General features: G+C 40.4%; 2 protein-coding genes across 2 annotated transcripts; both read left to right on the forward strand.

Moving 5' to 3' along the window:
- Positions 1 to 443: 443 nt before the first annotated feature.
- LOC121450659 (putative sperm motility kinase W) lies at positions 444 to 1,436 on the forward strand. Its single transcript, XM_041655823.1, has one exon. It carries the CDS (start codon positions 444 to 446, stop codon positions 1,434 to 1,436), a length of 993 nt encoding a protein of 330 aa, XP_041511757.1.
- A 9,845-nt stretch (positions 1,437 to 11,281) lies between these two features.
- LOC121450782 (ubiquitin-conjugating enzyme E2 R2-like) lies at positions 11,282 to 11,911 on the forward strand. The gene has a single exon (XM_041656072.1). It carries the CDS (start codon positions 11,282 to 11,284, stop codon positions 11,909 to 11,911), a length of 630 nt encoding a protein of 209 aa, XP_041512006.1.
- Positions 11,912 to 19,924: the final 8,013 nt, after the last annotated feature.

Genomic DNA, 19,924 nt, shown 5'->3' on the forward strand with positions numbered 1-19,924 from the left:
CCCATATTCATCTTTTTGGGTCTGGGATACCTCACTCAGGATAGTGTTTTCTATTTCCATCCATTTGCATGCAAAATTCGAGAAGTCATTGTTTTTTACTGCAGCGTAGTAATCTAGTGTGTATATATTCCACACTTTCTTCATCCATTCTTCCATTGAAGGGCATCTAGGTTGTTTCCAGGTTCTGGCTATTACAAATAATACTGCTATGAACATAGTTGAACAAATGCTCTTGTCATATGATCGGGCATCTCTTGGGTATATTCCCAGGAGTGGTATTGCTGGGTCCAGGGGTAGGTTGATCCCGAATTTCCTGAGAAACCGAAACTAAGATTTGATGACTGCGGATTCATAGTGCCAGACCTGCATCTTGACGTTGATTCAATTTTTGTTTCTAGCATTGCCTGCCAACAAGAAAAGTAGGTGATTTGGGACAACACATCATGGCCAGCCCCTGGGACGAAGACATCCTTGACAAAGATTTCAAGATCTTAACACCTCTAGGTGTAGGTTCTTTCGGGGAGGTGAAGCTTGCCTGCCACATTCCTACCAAAACACAGGTTGCTGTCAAGGTCCTTAGTAAAAAAAGCAATAGTGTGGGTGAGATGAACTCTGAAGTAAAGATCCTTCAGACTTTGGAACACAGGAACATCATTCATTTTTTTCACGTCATTGACACACAGTCAAGGACTTATATAATCACGGAGTATGTGGCTGGAAAGGATCTACAGATATTCCTCAGTGAGGTTGGATGTTTAAAGGAGCAGGAGGCTAGACCCATCTTCCAACAGGTTGTATCAGCGGTGCACTTTCTCCACCAACGACGTATTGCGCATCGCGATATTAAATTGGAGAATATCCTTATTGATGGAGATGGCAATGTCAAGCTTTGTGATTTTGGTACGGCAATTCAGCTCACAGAGGGGCAGAAGTTGGAAGAACTCTGTGGTTCTTTGCACTATATGGCTCCAGAGATGTTGGCAAGGAAACCTTATGATGGGCTGGCTGTTGACATGTGGAGCTTGGGAGTCGTCCTATATGCAATGGTCACAGGACAATATCCATATGCTGAAGACACATTAGATGGTATGCATAGGCTCATCACCAACACAAAGTATCCCATTTCCTATCACTGGTCAATTCCCTGTCACATCATCATTGCACAATTACTCATGGTTCCCACCATCGGGAGAATAACAGTATGTCAACTTGTGAAAAGACCATGGCTGGGCCCCACAAAAAAAATTACAACACCTACAACTAAAGAAATCCTTCCACAGCTTGTAGAGACTATGTGCACCATGGGTTATAACTTGGAAGATATTTTTTCATCACTAACGTGCAAGGAACCAAATGAAGTAACAGCAACTTTTAATATTCTAAAACACAAATTGAGCTGTGAGGACAGTTATCAGCAGAGTGAGCAGCACTGTTAAAAGAGCAGTCACGTAGGTGCACATCACTCTCTGGTCCATTTGTAGAGGAGAACCTGTGATCCATCCCTTCCAAGGACTAGAAAAAGTAGGAAGAATCAAACTAAAGTGGGGGTATAGAAGAATGAAGCAAGAGATGCCAAAGTCTTATCAAGCTCAACAAATACTCATGCTTGGAACTGAAGCCCCATTCAGAAGACACAGTCCCATAAGGAGATGTCCTGATGGCTATTGTTGTCAAGTATGCTACTGGGGACATTGTAGACAGCATGAATTCTGTGGACATCTGGCCTGGTGATCTCTCTTTATGTGAATCAACCTTGGATGGAAGACCCAAGTTGTTTCTGAACATGGACTTCTCGACAGAGGAACCTTCCATGGAACCCAATATGCCCCATGACCAGCCTCAGATTGGGTCCACAACCTCTCCATCCAGGCCATTCAAGGGCTGGAAACGGATGAGGAATGAATTTCCAATGTACTTGATGCACTGTTGATCTGTGTCATGCCCATTCCAGAGTGAACTCTGAATCCTTTTTTATGCTCCAAAGAAAAGAGATGATAGTGTAATCGGTGAGGGGCACAATTGCTTTGGTCACTAAGATTTTCCCTTCCATTGTATTTTAACTATGTTATATTAATAAATATATTTTTCTAAATGACAAAATTACAATCTCATATGGCACCTGCTATGCATCTCTCTTTTAAAGTCAAAACCACACACAAACACACACATAAATATATGAACACATACAACTTGGTGTCAGGCCCTGCTAGACTTTAGACATTACTACATATATATATATATATATATATATATATATATATATATATATATGGATATATATATATATCCATGTGAATAATATATTATGTAATACTACATCATAATATAATATTAAGTTATGGGTATGGTAAAGATTCAACATATTAGGGAGAATTTTTTTTTATTTCTATGTTTGGGCTATTCTACCTATATTTTCTCTAGCCATTCATTTCCTGAAATTTTCATTTTTCATTACAGCTGTATAATATTCCATTATGTATATATTCCATAACTTCCTTCCCAATTCCTCTTTTGATAAACATAAATGCTGGTACTTTTTTTCTGATAGTTACCATGATTGAACAGAAATAAACATGGGTTTTTTTAAATTTTTTTTTCTGTGGTAGATGTGGAGCTATTATGTCCAGGACGGGGACATGTAGGTTACATGGTAGTTCTGTTTTTAATTCTGAGGAATCTTCACTGAATTTCATAATAGCTATGCTACTTCAGACTCCTACCAACAATAAATAAAGCTACTTATTTTCTCATATTAACCTCTCCAGAACAGGGCATTGAATCCTCAGGAGCAAGAGTTACAGACATTTATTAGCCTTTCAATCTAGGTTTCCAGTTGTAAACTTGGGTTTTCTTAAAGAATACAAACTTCTCTTAATTGCTGGGACATCTCTCCAGCCCCAGTTTTCTGACTGATGTGAGATTGTTATCTCTAATTAGTTTTAATTTTCTTTTTCTATTTTTTTTTTGCAGTCCTTTGTATGTTCTGGATGGTAGCGTCAAGTCTGAATGATAGCTAGTCAATGTCTACTTCCCTTCTATGGGTTATTTGCTCTCTTGATAATTCTACTTTTGGTGCAGACACATGTTAATTTCATGTAGTCCCATCTACTGAAATCTTGATTGCTAGATTCTGTGCTGCTAAAGTTCTATTGAGAAAGTTCTTAAGTATCCAGAGTATTAAAGACTCTCATACATGTTTTCCTTCTTTGCCAATTTGTGTTTTAACTGTCTTTTTAAAAAAAACATTTTGAACCGACTCTTGTTTAGAGTGAGACATGTAAGTCTAACATCTATTCTGCAGGTGGAAATCCAGGTTTACCAGGGACATTTGCTAAATAGACTTTTCTTCCATTGCATTTTTATCACCTTTGTAAAAACTAGATTGCTACAGCTTTTTTTTTCAGTTTATTTTTGGGTGCTCTCATCTGTCCCATTGGCCTAATTGTCTGTTTTTAGTCTCGTAATAGACTGTCATTGTCACTATAATTTTTTAGCATATTAAAGTCAGATATTTTGATACTTATATCTGTATTATTTCTCTAGGATGTTTTTGGTGATTTGTGGTCCTTTGTGGTTCTGTTGTAGATTCTTGGATTAATTTATCTATATATATTAAGTACATCAGACCCTTTTAAAATTGTTTGAAAATATCATACACACATATACTTTGTTTTGATCCTATCTACCCGCCCTCCTCTCCCCTCCAATTTATCCCAATACCCTGCCTTTTCTTCTCAATGCCATGTGCTCTCAATAAAATAAACTAAAATAACACTAAATCTACTTAGTCTTTTCTGAATGCATTGATGCAGGACTATATACTGGAGCATGGGTAGGCTCTCAGATGCTGCCCAATGAAGAAAATGGACTCCCCCTTCCTCAGCAGCTGTCAGTTGCCAATAGCTCCATAGACTTAGTGTAATTTCATGAGTCCTCTTCCATTCCTACTAAGACTCTGACGGGTTTAATCTTGTGAAGGTCATATGTACACAGTACCCATCTTTGTAAATACATTTGTACAACATCTCTGTCATGTCTTACAAAAAGTTTTTTTTTTTTTGCCAGTGACATTGATTCCTATGACCCTAACAATGTTCATCTGAAAGACCAGCCTACATAACTTATTTTGGGAGGGTGAATTTTTGATTGGTTTTAGTGCAGGAAAATCCTGGCTCTACAAAAGGAACTTGGAACTGTTCCTTCCTTCCTTGTTGTATGCAATAACTAGGAACATGGTAGTTCTTAAAGGTATTGATAGAATTGTATACAAATTCCATGTTATTACAGATACCTTTCAGTTATGATTTTTTTATGAACTTGCTTCTATCTCATTGATCATCATGACTATTTTTTATTTACTTACTATTGATTTAATTTTCATAGATCATATGCATTGAAAAGTTCATTTTTTTTTTAGATTTTCCAGTTGATTGGAATGTAAAAATTTTGGAGTGTGTCCTTTTGTTTCTCTGAATGTCCCCAGTGGCCCCCTTTCATTTCCAGTTGTATTAACTGGAATCTTCTCTCTCTTTCTCTCTCTCTCTCTCTCTTTCCCTCTCTCTATTTCTCTGTGGAATTTGACTAAGGTAAGTCAATCTTGTTAATATTATCTTTAAAAATACAACTCTTTTTAAATTTTTGTTTTGTCTTCTATATTTTAAAATTTTAATTAAAATATTACTTTATAATCTGTAATGTTCTTATTTCTATTTTATCTATTTAAGAATTTAATCTCTTTCTATCTGCTGATTGGGGTATGTTTTAAATTTGTTTTTTCAAGATCTACAAGTGGATGATTAAGTTATCAAGTTGACATGTCTCAAAGTGTTTTATTTAGGCATTTACTACTGTGAGGTGTCCTTTTTGGATTTCCCTTACTGTGTTCCAAAAATTTTTAATGTTCGTGTTTTCATTTTCATTCAATTATAGGAATTCAATTTTTTTCATGACCCAATAGTCATTTGATATGTTGTAATTTTTCATGAGTTCTATATTTTAATATTTGTGAATTTATTGAGCTTTAAATTTTTCTCTACTCCTTTCCCTTCTTTCTCCTCCTCTTCTACCCTTTTCCATGGTCCCCATGCTTTCAATTTACTCAGGAGATCTTTTCTTTTTCTACTTACATGTAGATTAGATCCATGCATGTCTCTCTTAGGGTCCTTATTGTTGTTATTACAATTGGGATTTAAATTTAAATTGATTGGTTTTCTTTGCTTTGTGTCTAAAAGCCACTTATGAGTGTGTACACATGTTATTTTTCTTTCTGGGTCTAGTTTTCTTAGTCAATATTATGTTTTCTAGATCTATTCATTTGCCCTCAAATTTCAAGATGTCATGATTTTTTCTGCTGTGTAGTACTCCATTGTGTAAATGGACCATATTTTCCTTATCCATTCTTCAGTCGAGGGGCATTTAGGCTGCTTCCAGGTTTAGCTATGACAAACAATGCTGCTATGAACATAGTTGAGCACATGGTATTGTAGTACAATTGAGAATCCTTTGGGCATATACCCAAAAGTTGTATTGCTGGGTCTGGAGGAAGATTGTTTCCTCTTGCACTTTATATCATGCTAGTGCTAGACCCTTGCCTTGCATGATCGTTTGAAACATCTGGTAGATTTTTTTATTCTTACTTCTTTCCCATTTCATCATTTTGCCTGATCCTCTTTTGAAAACACAGTTTTGGATAAAACTACAGATTCTATCTATTTGTCAATCAATCTGTCTGCCTTCAGGCTACCTAACAAAAACTTCAACTCTTCCCCTCAAGAGGCATATACTATCCAACAACAACCCAATTTCTAGGCATGGGAAATCTTGAATTTTGGGTCAGGGTAGTTTGAGTCTTCAAATTTTATTACAGACTATTGCCATTGCCTTTGCTTGCTTCCAAATACTTAAAGGTAAGATTTTATTGATAAGAAAAATCACATATTTTGGACACAGAATTTGGCTGAATCTGACCTGGAGGCCTCCTACCTGAAGACTACCTCTCAGAGGTTTAGAAGGTGACAGGTAAGCTGTCAGTGAAGATAAACAGTCATAGTTTACACAGTTTTAAATCCTATGAACCACAATAATGACCCAGCTATCTTTCATGGTGCATTAGTGGCAGTTTTATATAGTGAGTAACCTCCAGTTTTCTAGCTGGACTTAAGACCTACTCAGCAGGAGGCAATGCTTGCCTGGGACTGGAAACCTAGCCAGTTACCCAAGGTTAATATTATGGCTCTAGAAGAGAATGTGCCACTGCCATTTTCCTAAACCAGTATTATTTATAACAGCTTTGTAAATATTTTATTATACCCACAGATAAGTGGAGCTCATACTTCTCAGAAAAAAAGCTTCTATCTGCAGTAGGTAGAGAATACTTCAGGGGATCTGCAACTGACCAAAATGCTGATAATAAGTGAGTATAAAGTTCCCAACTCCAACCTCTACACATAAAACTCAAGGAAAAACAAATAAAACAGAAGACACAGTGCAAAGAATTTCAAGGGTCGAAGAACAAGGATGGCTTCTTCTACAGAGGATCTTCTAGACATCCTATGGAAGCTGTACCTGCCGGGTTCTCTGACAGAAAGAGAAGGGGCAGAGCCGGACCCACTGGCCTCTCCCTGGGGCTGAGCAGGAGGGTGAGTGTTGAAGGACTCAGCCCTCCCCCTGGCCACTGGAGAGAAGCACACTCACTGAGTTGGGAGTCTGTCAAAACAGGACCTCATTTAATGGCATCAGGCTGGAACTTGTATAGGGTTGTGATGGGGTTGGAGATGCTTGGGATGGTGAAAGTGGAAGTCACAAAATAATTGCAAACTAGGTCAGGATTATGAATAATGAAGGGTTATTTATTTAGGAGAGACTTACAGTTCACTGTCCTAGATAACAGTCCTCTGCATGAGTGGGGAACAAAAACCAGAGTTTAGCAGTTAATGAGGAACCAAAGCAAGAGAGCAAACACATGCTTTACAGCTGCATATATAGTATAAAAGACCATGCCCAAGTAGGCTGGTACCTTAGGGTATTGGCTGAAGGAGCTCCCACAGCATTGTATGTCAAATGCTATTGGCTGAAGGAACAGAATGAGCTCCCACAGCAGGATGGATTGAGGCAGAGTAAGGAATAAGGGCCAATAATATTCTGCCATCCTAGCCATGGCTAAGCATTGGTGAGTCTAGGTTGGGTAGCCAGAAACAGGTCTTCAAACTCAAGGCAGGCTTAGGAAGTTACACTAGGCCTCATCAAATTCAAGTTAGGCTCAGGAAGTTACACTGGGCCTCACGCCTGGGCTCCATGAGGCCCAACATGTACTCATGAAAATATAGGCATTATGACTTCCTTAAAAAGAGCTACATAATAACAACACCAGTTACTAAGCCAACATGTGGGGGGGAATTGCACAAAGTTTTACCTCTAAATGAAGAACTGTGGGCTACTGAGGGACTGTTAGTTAGTATTTTCCAGACATGAACTTCTTGATAGATTATCTAGACCCAAGTAGTCAGCCCTAAACACTTGTAGATGTGAGCAACACTAACTTTGTAGTGTGTATGTGTGTGTGCCTATGTGTGTGGTATGTATGTAACAGTAAAAATAGGTCATAAATTTGGGAAGGAAAGGTGGAAATGAGGAATTAGACATGGGAAAGTGAATGTGGAAATGATGTGTAGTACTTGTGTATGAAATTCTCAAGAAATGGAATTGAAAGTGTATATGGTGCCACAATGTAGCCCATTATTTTGTAATAATATCTTAAAAATTAATAAAAAACAGAAATAATAAATATATGAACATAAAAGAACACCACGAAGGAAGGGAAACATGGAGATATCTTCATAGTATTAAAAATACCTGCACATACAATTTTCTACTAAGATGGCAACTGTCTCTTTTTTTATTATTGTCTTTAGTCTCCACAAAGAAAGCCACTGTCTTTGTGATTTATTTCCAAGATGCAAGTACATTCTCGGTTTCAGTATTATTTGTTGAATGCATGAATGGACTCTTGGCTCTTCCAACCATGTCAACATTATTCACTAGAGAAAGCAGAAGGTCTGTGTGCATGAGAAATGGTGCTGTTTGTTCCAATTATTTTATTATTTTTATCCAAAAATATATTAGAATGAAAATGAAAAAAATGTAAAAGTGCAGAGATGTTTCATGGTAGAGTCAACAGTCTCTGGAATTCCTAAATCATGCCATACATAACTGACACATTTTTCTCATTAGTATTTTTTCATGCATCTTTCCACAAAGGTGTTTCTTCCTCATTATGGGACTTCCTACAACTGATACTTTGGTATAGGAGTATTTTCAGCTAGCACTTTATAAAGTAGACTTCCACAATCTTACAACAAAAGAAAAAAAAATCAGTTGGGTTGTTTTGGGAAAAGTGGAGGGCAAACTCATTATGTTTCTAAAAATTGAAATGATCTTCTTAGTTTAAGACTATGACTAGGGCTTGGCTTACACAAGTGTCTTGGCAGTGAGAGCTGTTATTTCAGACTCCACTGTCATCTTTATATTAAAAGAGGTCATGATGTGGGTCATTGTTTACTTGAGTCATTTTCTATGGTTTGGCCCCTTAAGACAAAATAGATGTTGTTCTTGTTTTCATATACAATCTTCATAGTCAACATCATCACATCATGCATTTATTGAATCAAAGCATGTGTCATGTTCATGCTACTGGTCTACTGAGTGAAGAGCATAGAACATGGTTGAATATTGAGAGCCTAAGAGATAATAAACAGGAAGGTTCTGATTCTACTAGAATTATTCTATAGTGTATGGATGGGCTCAAAAAATGAGAGATGCAGTTTTAATATGAATTATTGCTGTTCATTTCTGTGGGATGCAGGTTGGCTAGTAAATTAGTCTTTGCCTGTGTTTACATTGGTTTCCAACAGCTATACTAAAATACTGACTTTTCAAAGTAATATATAAGAAGAGTTAGCACTCTAAACAGTAGACATTCATGAATGTGATCTATGGAATGATCTAAAAACTTGGGGTTGTTCCCCAAATGATGGAGGAAGGTCATTAGTTAAATAAAAAGAAACTGCTTGGCCCTCTTTGGTTAGAGGATAGGTGGGAGGAAGAGGAAGTGAGCTCAGACTCCACATCTTTTCTCTGGGGAGCAGACGCCTCAGAGAGACAACATGCTCCCGGCTCCTGGGCAGAAACACGTGATGAAGCTCCAAACCAGGCCCGGTAAGTGCACCTAGCTGTGCAACATAGAATATTAGAAATGGGCTAGTCCAGGTGTGAGAGTTAGCCTAGAAGAGGCTAGGTAGAAATGGGCCAAGCAGTGATTAAAAGAATACAGTGTCCCTGTAATTGCTTTGGGTAAAGCTAGCCGTGGGGGCGGCCGGGTGCTGGGGATGCAGGCCCGCCGCCCTTATTACTACACCCAAACCTTTGAGACTCAATTTCTAAGTGCAGAAAAGGAGATGAACACAACAGGCAGAGTCTTTAGTGAATGGAGCTTTTGATTTGTTGCCTTATCACTTAATAAACAGTGGCTGTGCTTTGTTTCCAGAACCTGATTGCCTCAAAGTGTGGGTCATTCAATACAGGAGAACACGGGTGCACACATTTTCTGCGAACTGACAACCATAAGAAAGAACAACTCGGCTCCTCAGAACTCCTATGATGCTTGGAAAATTATCAGCTGAACATCTTGCTGAATATTAAATGGACTGTATTTGTGCTTCCTCCTGTAAGAAATACAGGACAAACGGAGGTTCCTTTTTTACTTAGAGGGACTGAACAAACTGTAGAAAACTGAGGATAACTGGTAGAAGGTATTTATTTACCTGTCCTTATTCTCAAGGTCAATCAAATGGAGGGATTTCTGCCATTGTGAGAGATATTTTTGGTTGCCAACATGACTACAAATGGAATGAACTACAAGCCAAAAATGGAGGGCACACCTGTAAAGGATCATTTTTGATTGGTTTCTTCTCAATCTCAAGGAGGGAAAGACACTCCTTTGATGATTGAATTTGGTGGGAAGACACACGCCTTTAATCCAGTTCATGACGCCAGAAGACACACCTTTAATTTCGGCCATGCCTTGTGCTGGAAGACTATATAAACACGTAGGCGGAGGCTTTAGCTCATTTGTCTCTGGCCCTCACCTTGTTCACATCTCTGTTCCTTCCTGAGAATAAGAGCCAACGTCTTTGGGATTCCAGTAGATTCTGAAGACCAGCCAAGAGAGAAAGCACTCTGGACTGAGCAACTCTTGAAATTTTTGAAGTTTCAGTTCATAGCCAGCCATTGTCAGATTACCTGTACAGCAGCCTGTAAGTGATTCTCATTAATTCCAAGGGGGAGAGAGGTTGATTGTACTGTTCTATAAGGTGCTCTGTTGTTTAGAGAACTCTGACTAATAAGTCACCACGACTCTACCACATGAAATTAACTAAATGGGCCCAAAACTGGTGCTCAAACGGCCAATACTGTGGGGACCTGTCTCATTCAAACCGTCACAGTGATTTCCTTAGCACGATCTCAGGTTTTTGAGCACTAAGTGACAATTAGCCAGTGCTGTTTGGAAAGCTTTGAAAATCATAGAGGTGAAACTTTATAGGAAGTGAGTCACTGCCAGATAGAGAATTTATCCTGAAATGACATAAGCCACAAAAAAACCCAGCTTTATTACACGATATTTCCAGCACCATAGCATTGTATGTTTTTCTCAATAGCCACACTTTCTACGTATGTCTCATGTGTTTCAGGGTTTTTTCTTATCATATTTCAGTGTTCACACAAATCTAGGAATTCCTTTCATTCTTTCAAATTCCCTAGGTTTTAATATTTGAAGTATCCAGAAGGTATTCTATGGAGTATAATTTGGCTAGAACATTATCTCTTTTTACCTTTAATTTAATTTGTATCTCATCACTTGATAAGATTGGCCAAAGATTTTCATTTTGGTTCATTGTTGAAAATAATCAAATCATTAATTCACTGATGTAAGTATTTCTATTTGATTGACACATCAGCGATTGCCTCTTGGAACTTTACTGTGATTCCTTGTCTACTGCTTTGAGGTTGTGCTCTTCTGGTATTTCTATGTCCTTGAAGTGCATCATTAGTTTTGATTTGGAAATCTAAGATTTGATGACTGCGGATTCATAGTGCTAGACCTGCATCTTAACGATGATTAAATTTTTGTTTCTAGCATTGCCTGTTAAAGAGAAAAATAGGTTCCGGCCTGGCTGGTGCATGAGGACTGGGGCCGCGGCTTTGCATGGCCGCCGCCGCCACCGTGATGGCCCAGCAGCAGATAACCAGCTCGCAAAAAGCCTTGATGCTTGAGCTGAAATCCTTGCAGGAGGATCCGGTGGAGGGCTTCTGTATCACCCTGGTGGATGATTCCGACCTCTACAACTGGGAGGTGGCCATCTTCGGACCACCTAACACTCTCTATGAAGGCGGCTACTTCAAGGCACATATTAAATTTCCCATTGACTACCCATATTCACCACCTACCTTCAGATTCTTGACCAAAATGTGGCACCCCAACATTTATAAGAATGGAGATGTATGCATTTCAATTCTTCATCCGCCTGTAGATGATCCACCAAGTGGAGAACTGCCCTCTGAAAGGTGGAATCCCACTCAGAATGTGAGGACTATCCTGTTAAGTGTAATCTCACTGCTTAATGAGCCCAACACCTTTTCTCCAGCCAACGTGGATGCTTCAGTGATGTTCAGGAAATGGAGGGACAGTAAAGGAAAAGACAAGGAGTACGCTGAGATCATCAGGAAACTGGTCTCGGCCACTAAGGCTGAAGCAGAAAAGGATGGAGTGAAGGTCCCCACAACCCTGGCAGAATACTGCATCAAAACTAAAGTGCCTTCCAATGACAACAGCTCAGATCTGCTGTATGACGACTAGTATGACTACGACATTGATGATGAAGACGAGGAGGAAGAGGACGCCAACTGTCATGACGATGATAATTCTGGGAACGAGGAGTCGTGACATGTTCCTTCAGTGCCCCTGTACTGGCCTGACGTCTCAGGCCAAAGGGAGGGGAGCAAGTGGGGATCTATGGTGGCCCCTCAGCAAAAACTTACTCATGGGGTGGGGAAACACACAGCTCCTGCTGACTCCCCGTGGATCTCAGTTTGCTCCTTTTTATGGACCTTTACTGGAGAGAAAGTACCCTCCACAGAATGTCTGAATTCTTGCATTCTTTACCCTTCCATCACTGTATTGATTCTTTTTAAAGGAAAAAAAAAGCCACCACCCTTCAAACTCCCACTTCACTTCATCTCTGCAGAATGTTCACAGCAAAACACGTTTGTCTGTTTTTAGATTCTTGAAGAATTAGTCTGTTTAAGACATTATGTGTTTAAAGCTGGGAACTCACTGGGAGTCCACAAATGCTGCATATATTGGGTAGCAAAAGAAAATGGGGGAAAAAAAACCCACAATACCAAAAAAAAAAAAACCCACATAACCCACAAAACAAACTTTAAAAAAAAAAGCCAATTTGCCAAGCAAGGTTAAGCTGCTCCTTTCCATTAGTGCGTGTGCATTTGTTCAGCTCGTGGTGGCGAATTTTGTTTCTTTCCCTTCCTAAGGCTGGGATGCGGTGGGCATCAGGGACTTACTCTTGCTAATCCTGATGAAGTGTGCTGCTTCTGCCTCTATGACATCACCCCAACATGGAGGCTACAGCTACTCTGAGAGATCAGATTTTGTTTTTTTGGAATTGATTGGGATCTAAAGCCTGAAATAAATATTCATACTTTACATAGAACTGAGCACTTGGTTGCTATTTATTTTAAAGATAGGGTATCTTTTTTTCTGAGTAGGGTGAGCGGGGGGACGTGAAAGGCAGTGTGTGTGTGAAGTTTTAGTTATGAAAACAGAATTGAAAATTGTACTAGTTTTTATTGATGCTGCTGAGGGGGAAGTTCAAAAGCCGCTGTTGGGGGAGGAAACATCTCAGATACTCAAATGAGGGTTATTTTTTAAGTAACCCTTTTTAATTATTCAGTATTCATCCTAGGTGCATGTGTTAAGATTTTGGTTTTCATCAAGCTGCTCCTCCTGGTAGTGACACTGGTGGGCATGTGTGACCTTGATCTGGAGGGCACTTTGGGCCAGAGTGCAAGCAGGAATTGTTCCTGGAGCTTCCCCTAGGCTTATCTCAGTTTTGGCAGGGCTGCAGTTGCTGCAGCTGTTTCCCAGATCTCAATCACATCTTGCTTCAATCAAGAGTGAACTCCTTTAGCCTTCACCATCCAGGGACTTCAGATTTGAAGTAACATTTTTGTTCCTGTTTCAGCAAACTGCTATGACACAAAACTAGTTTTCAGAAGGATAGGATGCTATGATCCTTGTGTACCAGCTCAGATAGTAACTGGGGAGGATGGATCTTCCACTGTCGAGTAGGCGTCCCTTCCTTTCTGATATCAGGGTTTTCATTCACTCTTTGAACGCACCTGACTGAATGCTATTTCCCAGTTCTTTGACCTCTAAAGTTGGGTCTGTTCTTCAATGAGAATGTTTAGTCCAGAAATGTTTCAATGGTAAAGACATAAAATTCCTCTCAATACTCCCAGATAGCCTGCAGCCCTGGATCCATACACCTTACACCCAGCCCACTGAAGCTAAAGCATCTCACTCCTAGGCATGGTAAGCACCTTGGCATTGTGGGAGGCTCCCTGCTGGCCTCTATGGAGCCAGAGAGGCAAGTGGAGGTGGGCCTCTCAGCTTCTGTTGACATTACTCTTAAGGCTAGGTTTGCATTTGATGTGAAAAGAACAGCATTTTAGTCTAATCAAGGCTGCACTGGGGCTGAGTGGAGAAAGTATATAGTGACATGATGCTGTTGTTGCTTCTCTCATTCTTTTCCAGAATCCTATCAGCCACACTCTACTTTTGTAGGCCCTTCTTCCCCCTCTCCTGGCCAGTATTGCTGGGTTCCATCTTGTCCACTGGAAGGGAAATGTATAGCTCTATTGAAAAATCACCCTGATGCACAAGGTTTACATTTGCAAGTAAAAAGATTCAGATGCAGTTTTCAATTAAAACAGCAGACACAACCAATATTAGTAGTTTCCTTAGCTAAAATTAATGTTTTTTTTTCAGTTTAAATTATGAGAAAAGTTTACCCGATGCATTTTGTGTTGACTTCTCCTTAATGGTTTATTTTGTCTTTTTCTGCCCATCTGTCTCCTAATAAAATATGTGAAATAAAAAAATAGAAAAGTAGGTGGATTGTGACGACACATCATGGGCAGCCCCTCGGACGAAGACATCCTTGACAACGATTTCAAGATCTTAACAACTCTAGGTGTAGGTTCTTTCGGGGAGGTGAAGCTTGCCTGCCACATTCCCACCAAAACACAGGTTGCTGTCAAGACCCTTAGTAAAAAAAGCAATAGTGTGGGTGAGATGAACTCTGAAGTAAAGATCCTTCAGACTTTGGAACACAGGAACATCATTCATTTTTTCCATGTCATTGACACACAGTCAACGACTTACATAATCATGGAGTATATTGCTGGAAAGGATCTACAGATGTTCCGCAGTGAGGTTAGATGTTTAAAGGAGCAGGAGGCTAGACCCATCTTTCAACAGGTCATATCAGCGGTGCACTTTCTCCACCAAAGACGCATTGCACATCGCGATATTAAATTAAAGAATATCCTTATTGACGGAGATGGCAATGTCAAGCTTTGTGATTTTGGTTTGGCAATTCATCTTGAAAAGGGGCAGATGTTGAAGAAAGTCTGTGGTTCTTGGCAGTATATGGCTCCAGAGATGTTGGCAAGGAAACCTTATGATGGGCTGGCTGTTGACATGTGGAGCTTCGGAGTCGTCATATATGCAATGGTCACAGGACAATATCCATATGCTGAAGACACCTTAGATGGTATGCACAGGCTCATCACCAACACTATGTATCCCATTTTCGACCACTTTTTAAAACCCTGTCACATCATCATTGCACAATTACTCATGGTTCCCACCATTGGGAGAATAACCATATGTCAACTTGTGAAAAGATTATGGCTGAGCCCCATAAAAAACATACAGCACCAACAACTAAAGAAATCCTTCCAAGGCTTGTAGAGACTATGTGCACTATGGGTTATAACTTGGAAGAGATTTTTTCATCACTGAGATACAGGCAACCAAATAACGTAACAGCAACTTTTAATATTCTAAAACACAAATTGAGATGTGAGAACAGTTTCCAGCAAACTGAGTATCCGTGTTTACAGGGCAGGCACATAGATGCTCATCACCCTCTATTCTCATTGAAGAGGAGAGCGAGTGAACCAGTCTTTCCAACAATTAAAGAAGCTGGGAAGAGACAATCTAAGGAAGAGTGGGTAGAAGGCGTCGAAAGAGATGCCAAAGTCTTATCAAGCTCAACATATACTACTGCCTGGAGCTGAGACCTTGTTCAGAATTCACAGTCCCAGAAGAAGGTGTCCTGATGGCAAATGTTATCAATTGTGCTACTGGGGACATTGTAGACAACATGAATTCTGTGGACAGCTCGCCTGGTGATCTCTCCTTATCTGAATCAACATTGGATGGAAGACCCAAGTTGTTGGTGAAAATGGGCTTCTCGACGGAGGAACCATCCTTGGAAACCAATATCCCCAATGACTAGCCTCAGATTGGATCCACAACCTCTGCATCCAGGCCATTCAAGTGCTGGAAATGGATGAGGAAGTTAATTTCCCATGTTCTCGGTGAATTGTTGATCTGTGGCATGCCCATTCCAGAGTGAACTCTGAATCCTTGTGTCAGCTTCAAAGAAAGAGATGATGTGATAATGTAATCCGTAAGGGGCCCAATTGCTTTGGCCACCAAGATGTTCCCTTCCATTGTATTTTAACTCTGTTATATTAATAAATATATTTTTCTAAATGACAAATGTACAGTCTCAGATAGCACCTGTTATGCATCTCCCCCTGAAGTCAAAACCACACACAAACACACAGAGAAATGCATGAACACATACACCTGGGTGTCAGAGCCTGCAAGGTATACAAACATAAACTACAAGCCCTCAACATAGTGTTCGTTCATGACTTATTTAGTGTCATATTGTGTATAGAGATTGTCTCACAGAAACATATATTTGTAGGTTTCAGGTCTTCCTAGTTATTTCCTGCCATCCCGATGAAGCAACATCCCCTTTCTCATATCTACACATCAGGGTCTTTTATATAAATCATCTCTTTCAACTTAAGGCCGACTTATATAAACCCAATTCGTTATTAAACTTTGCTATATGACCCCCTGCCTGATTATCATGGTCACAATATTCATGAAAGGAAGTGTCTCTTTCTTTTATATTTCTCTGTTTTTCATGTCACCCATACACAGGGATGGATAAGTATTATGTACTACACAGAAGTCCCTACACTACATTCAAATAACTACAAGCAGATGACAGTTAGGTGGCAATTCCTCTGGTCCATTATTCTCCATACCAGCCATGGTCCTCTCATACAAAAAGGGTTTAGCTCCTGCTAGGTACCAACTTTCCTATAACTAAACCACACATAAACTGGTGTTCATTAGCACACAGCATGTTGTTAAAGTTTCTGTTGCTGTGGAGTACACATTGACCACTTACAAAGGAAAATATTTAGCTAGATCGCAAGGTAAAGCTTCAGAGGTTTAGTCTAGGATCATCCTGCCTAACCATGGTGGCATACATGAAGACATGGAGCTGATGAAGGAGCTGTGAGTGGATGAGGACATAAAATTTCATCCTACAGATAATGGGAAGTGGTGTAGTACACTGCACCTGGCTTGAGTCCATATGCCACCTCAATGCTCACGTTTATAGTGACAAACATCCTAATAGAAGGGCACAACTCTCCAACAAAGGCACACTTCCTAGTAATGCCACACCTGGGATTTCATCGAGGTTGGTTACATTCAAGCTACCAACTTTCATCTCATACCCTATAAACTTGTAGCAATATCATAATACAAATTTCTATTTATGCAGCTTGAAATCCCCCCATTGTTTGAACTCAAAATTGAGCGTCTCCTCTGAGGAGGTTCATATAATCTTTTAATTTTTATCTGCTAGAAAATTAAAAAACAAAAGCCATTTTAAACACTTTCAACCTAAAATGTTAAAAGATATGCACCTCTGGTCAAAAATTAGGGAAAAGAACATAGTGAGGAGATACTAGACCAAAGGAAAGCTAGACCAAAAACATCAGTGCTTACACCAAACGCTGCATCTTTCAGTCTGATGCCAAAACGCTTTTCATATATCCAACTTTTTTTTATTTTTATTTTTTAATATGTTTTCTTTATTGAAAAAATATTTCTGCCTCCTCCCAGCCTCCCATTTCCCTCCCCCTCCTCCCACTCCTCTCTCCCTCCCCCCATCCCCTCCCTCCAGTCTGAAGAGCAGTCAGGATTCCCTGCCCTGTGGAAAGTCCAAAGTCCTCTCCCCTCCATTTTGGTCTAGGAAGGTGAACACCCAAACTGGTTAGGCTCCCACAAAGTCAGAACATGAAGTAGGATCAAAACACAGTGCCATTGTCCTTGGCTTCTCAGCAGCCCTCATTGTCCATCATATTCAGAGAGTCCGGTTTTATCCCATGCTTTTTCAGTCACAGTCCAACTGGCCTTGGTGAGCTCCTAATAGATCAGCCCCACTGTCTCTGTGAGTGGGTGCACCCCTTCTGTTCCTGACTTCTTTGCTCATGTTCTCCTTTTTTCTGCACCTCAATGGGACCTTGGGAGCTCAGTCCAGTGCTCTAGTGTGGGTCTCTGTCTCTATCTCCATCCATCGCCAGATGAAGGTTCTATGGTGATATGCAAGATATTCATCAGTATGGCTATAGGATAGGGTCATTTCAGGTTCCCTATCCTCAGCTGCCCAGGAACTAACTGGGGACATCGCCCTGGGCACCTGGGAGCCCCTCTAGGTCCAAGTCTCTTGCCAACACTAAGATGGCTCCCTTAATTAAGATATATGCTTCCCTGCTCCCCAATCCAACCTTCCTTTATCCCAATCATCCCGTTTCCCCAAAATCCCCCCATCCTCCCCTTCTCACTTTTCTCTCCCCATCTCCCCTTACCCCCTCTCACCCCACCCCCAAGATCCCAATTTTTTGCCCGACAATCTTGTCTACTTCCCATAACCAGGAGGATAGCTATATGTTTTTCTTTGGGTTCAACTTCTTATTTAGCTCATTTAGGATATCAAATTATAGACTCAATGACCTTTGTTTATGGCTAGAAACCAATTATGCGTGAGTACATCCCATGTTCATCTTTGTGGGTCTGGGTTAACTCACTCAGGATAGTGTTTTCTATTTCCATCCATTTGCATGCAAAATTCGAGAAGTCATTTTTTACCACTGAGTAGTACTCTAATGTGTATATATTCCACACTTTCTTCATCCATTCTTCCATTGAAGGACATCTAGGTTGTTTCCCAGGTTCTGGCTATTACAAACAATGCTTCTATGAACATAGTTGAACAAATGCCCTTGTCATATGATCGGACATCTCTTGGGTATATTCCCAAGAGTGGCATTGCTGGGTCCAGGGGTAGGTTGATCCCAAATTTCTTGGGAAACAGTCACACTGCTTTCCAAAGTGGTTGCACAAGTTTGCATTCCCACCAGCAATGGATGATTGTACCCCTTCGTCCACCAACTCTCCAGCAAGGGCTGTCTTTGTGTTTTTGATTTTAGCCATTCTGACATGTGTCAGATGATATCTCAAAGTTGTCTTGATTTGCATTTCCCTGATCGCTAAGAAGGTTGAGCATGACCTTAAGTGTCTTTTGCCCATTTGGACTTCTGTTGAGAATTCTCTGTTCTGATCAGTGCCCCATTTTATAATTGGGTTGATTAGCATTTTAAAGTCTAGTTTCTTGAGTTCTTCATATATTTTGGAGATCAGACCTTTGTCTGTTGCGGGGTTGGTGAAGATCTTCTCCCCGTCAGTGGGTTGCCTTTTTGTCTTAGTGACAGTGTCCTTTGCTTTACAGAAGCTTCTCAATTTCCGTAGGTCCCATTTATTCAATATTGCCCTTAATGTCTGTGCTGCTGGGGTTATACCTAGGAAGCGATCGCCTGTGCCCATATGTTGTAGGGTACTTCCTACTTACTCTTCTATCAGGTTCAATGTGTCCAGATTGATATTGTGGTCTTTGATCCATTTGTACTTGAGTTTTGTGCATGGTGATAAATATGGGTCTATTTTCATTCTTCTACATGTTGACATCCAGTTGTGCCAGCTCCATTTGTTGAAGACACTTTCTTTCTTCCATTGTACACTTTTAGCTCCTTTATCGAAAATGAGGTGTTCATAGGTTTGTGGGTTAAAATCCGGGTCTTCTATACGATTCCATTGGTTGACTGTAGGGTTAAGCCAACCCCTTTAGGGGGCGTGTTTGCCTTGGGCGAATGCGTAGGGATAAATCTGGCATGCGGGAGGCAGCCCTTCCCTTTTCCTGCCTGTTGTGAAACGGCTAAGCGGAAACCTCGGTTCTGTAAGTTTGTTTAAACATTAAAAATGTATATATATTCTTTAATATCTGCCTTTGCATTTATTTACTGCCGATACATTTGGTGCCTGCCCCGTGGGGCTTTGAGGATACCCGCCCCAAAATCGGAGCATCCTGGGTGCGACCGCTCCCAGTGGCACCTCCCTGCGGAGGTCTCCCTGGGCGCGCGGAAGCAACTGAGATTCTGAGCGACTCGATTTTCCCTGCTGCTTGCTAGAGAATCAAGTGGGACAGGAGAGCTAGCACTCCCCGGTGGTTTGAAACCGGCAGCACTTCTGTAACAGCGTGATCAGTCTCAGTTCCCCTCCCACCTCCGCCGGTGATCGGGTCACGTGACAGCGGCCCTGCAAGCCGGTTCAAACACGCCGGCATTCCTTTGATTT

This window comes from Microtus oregoni, unplaced genomic scaffold, assembly GCF_018167655.1.
Source record: "Microtus oregoni isolate MIOR12 unplaced genomic scaffold, Mior012 000007F_ref0000211, whole genome shotgun sequence".
In the NCBI taxonomy this organism is placed as follows: Eukaryota; Metazoa; Chordata; class Mammalia; order Rodentia; family Cricetidae; genus Microtus; species Microtus oregoni.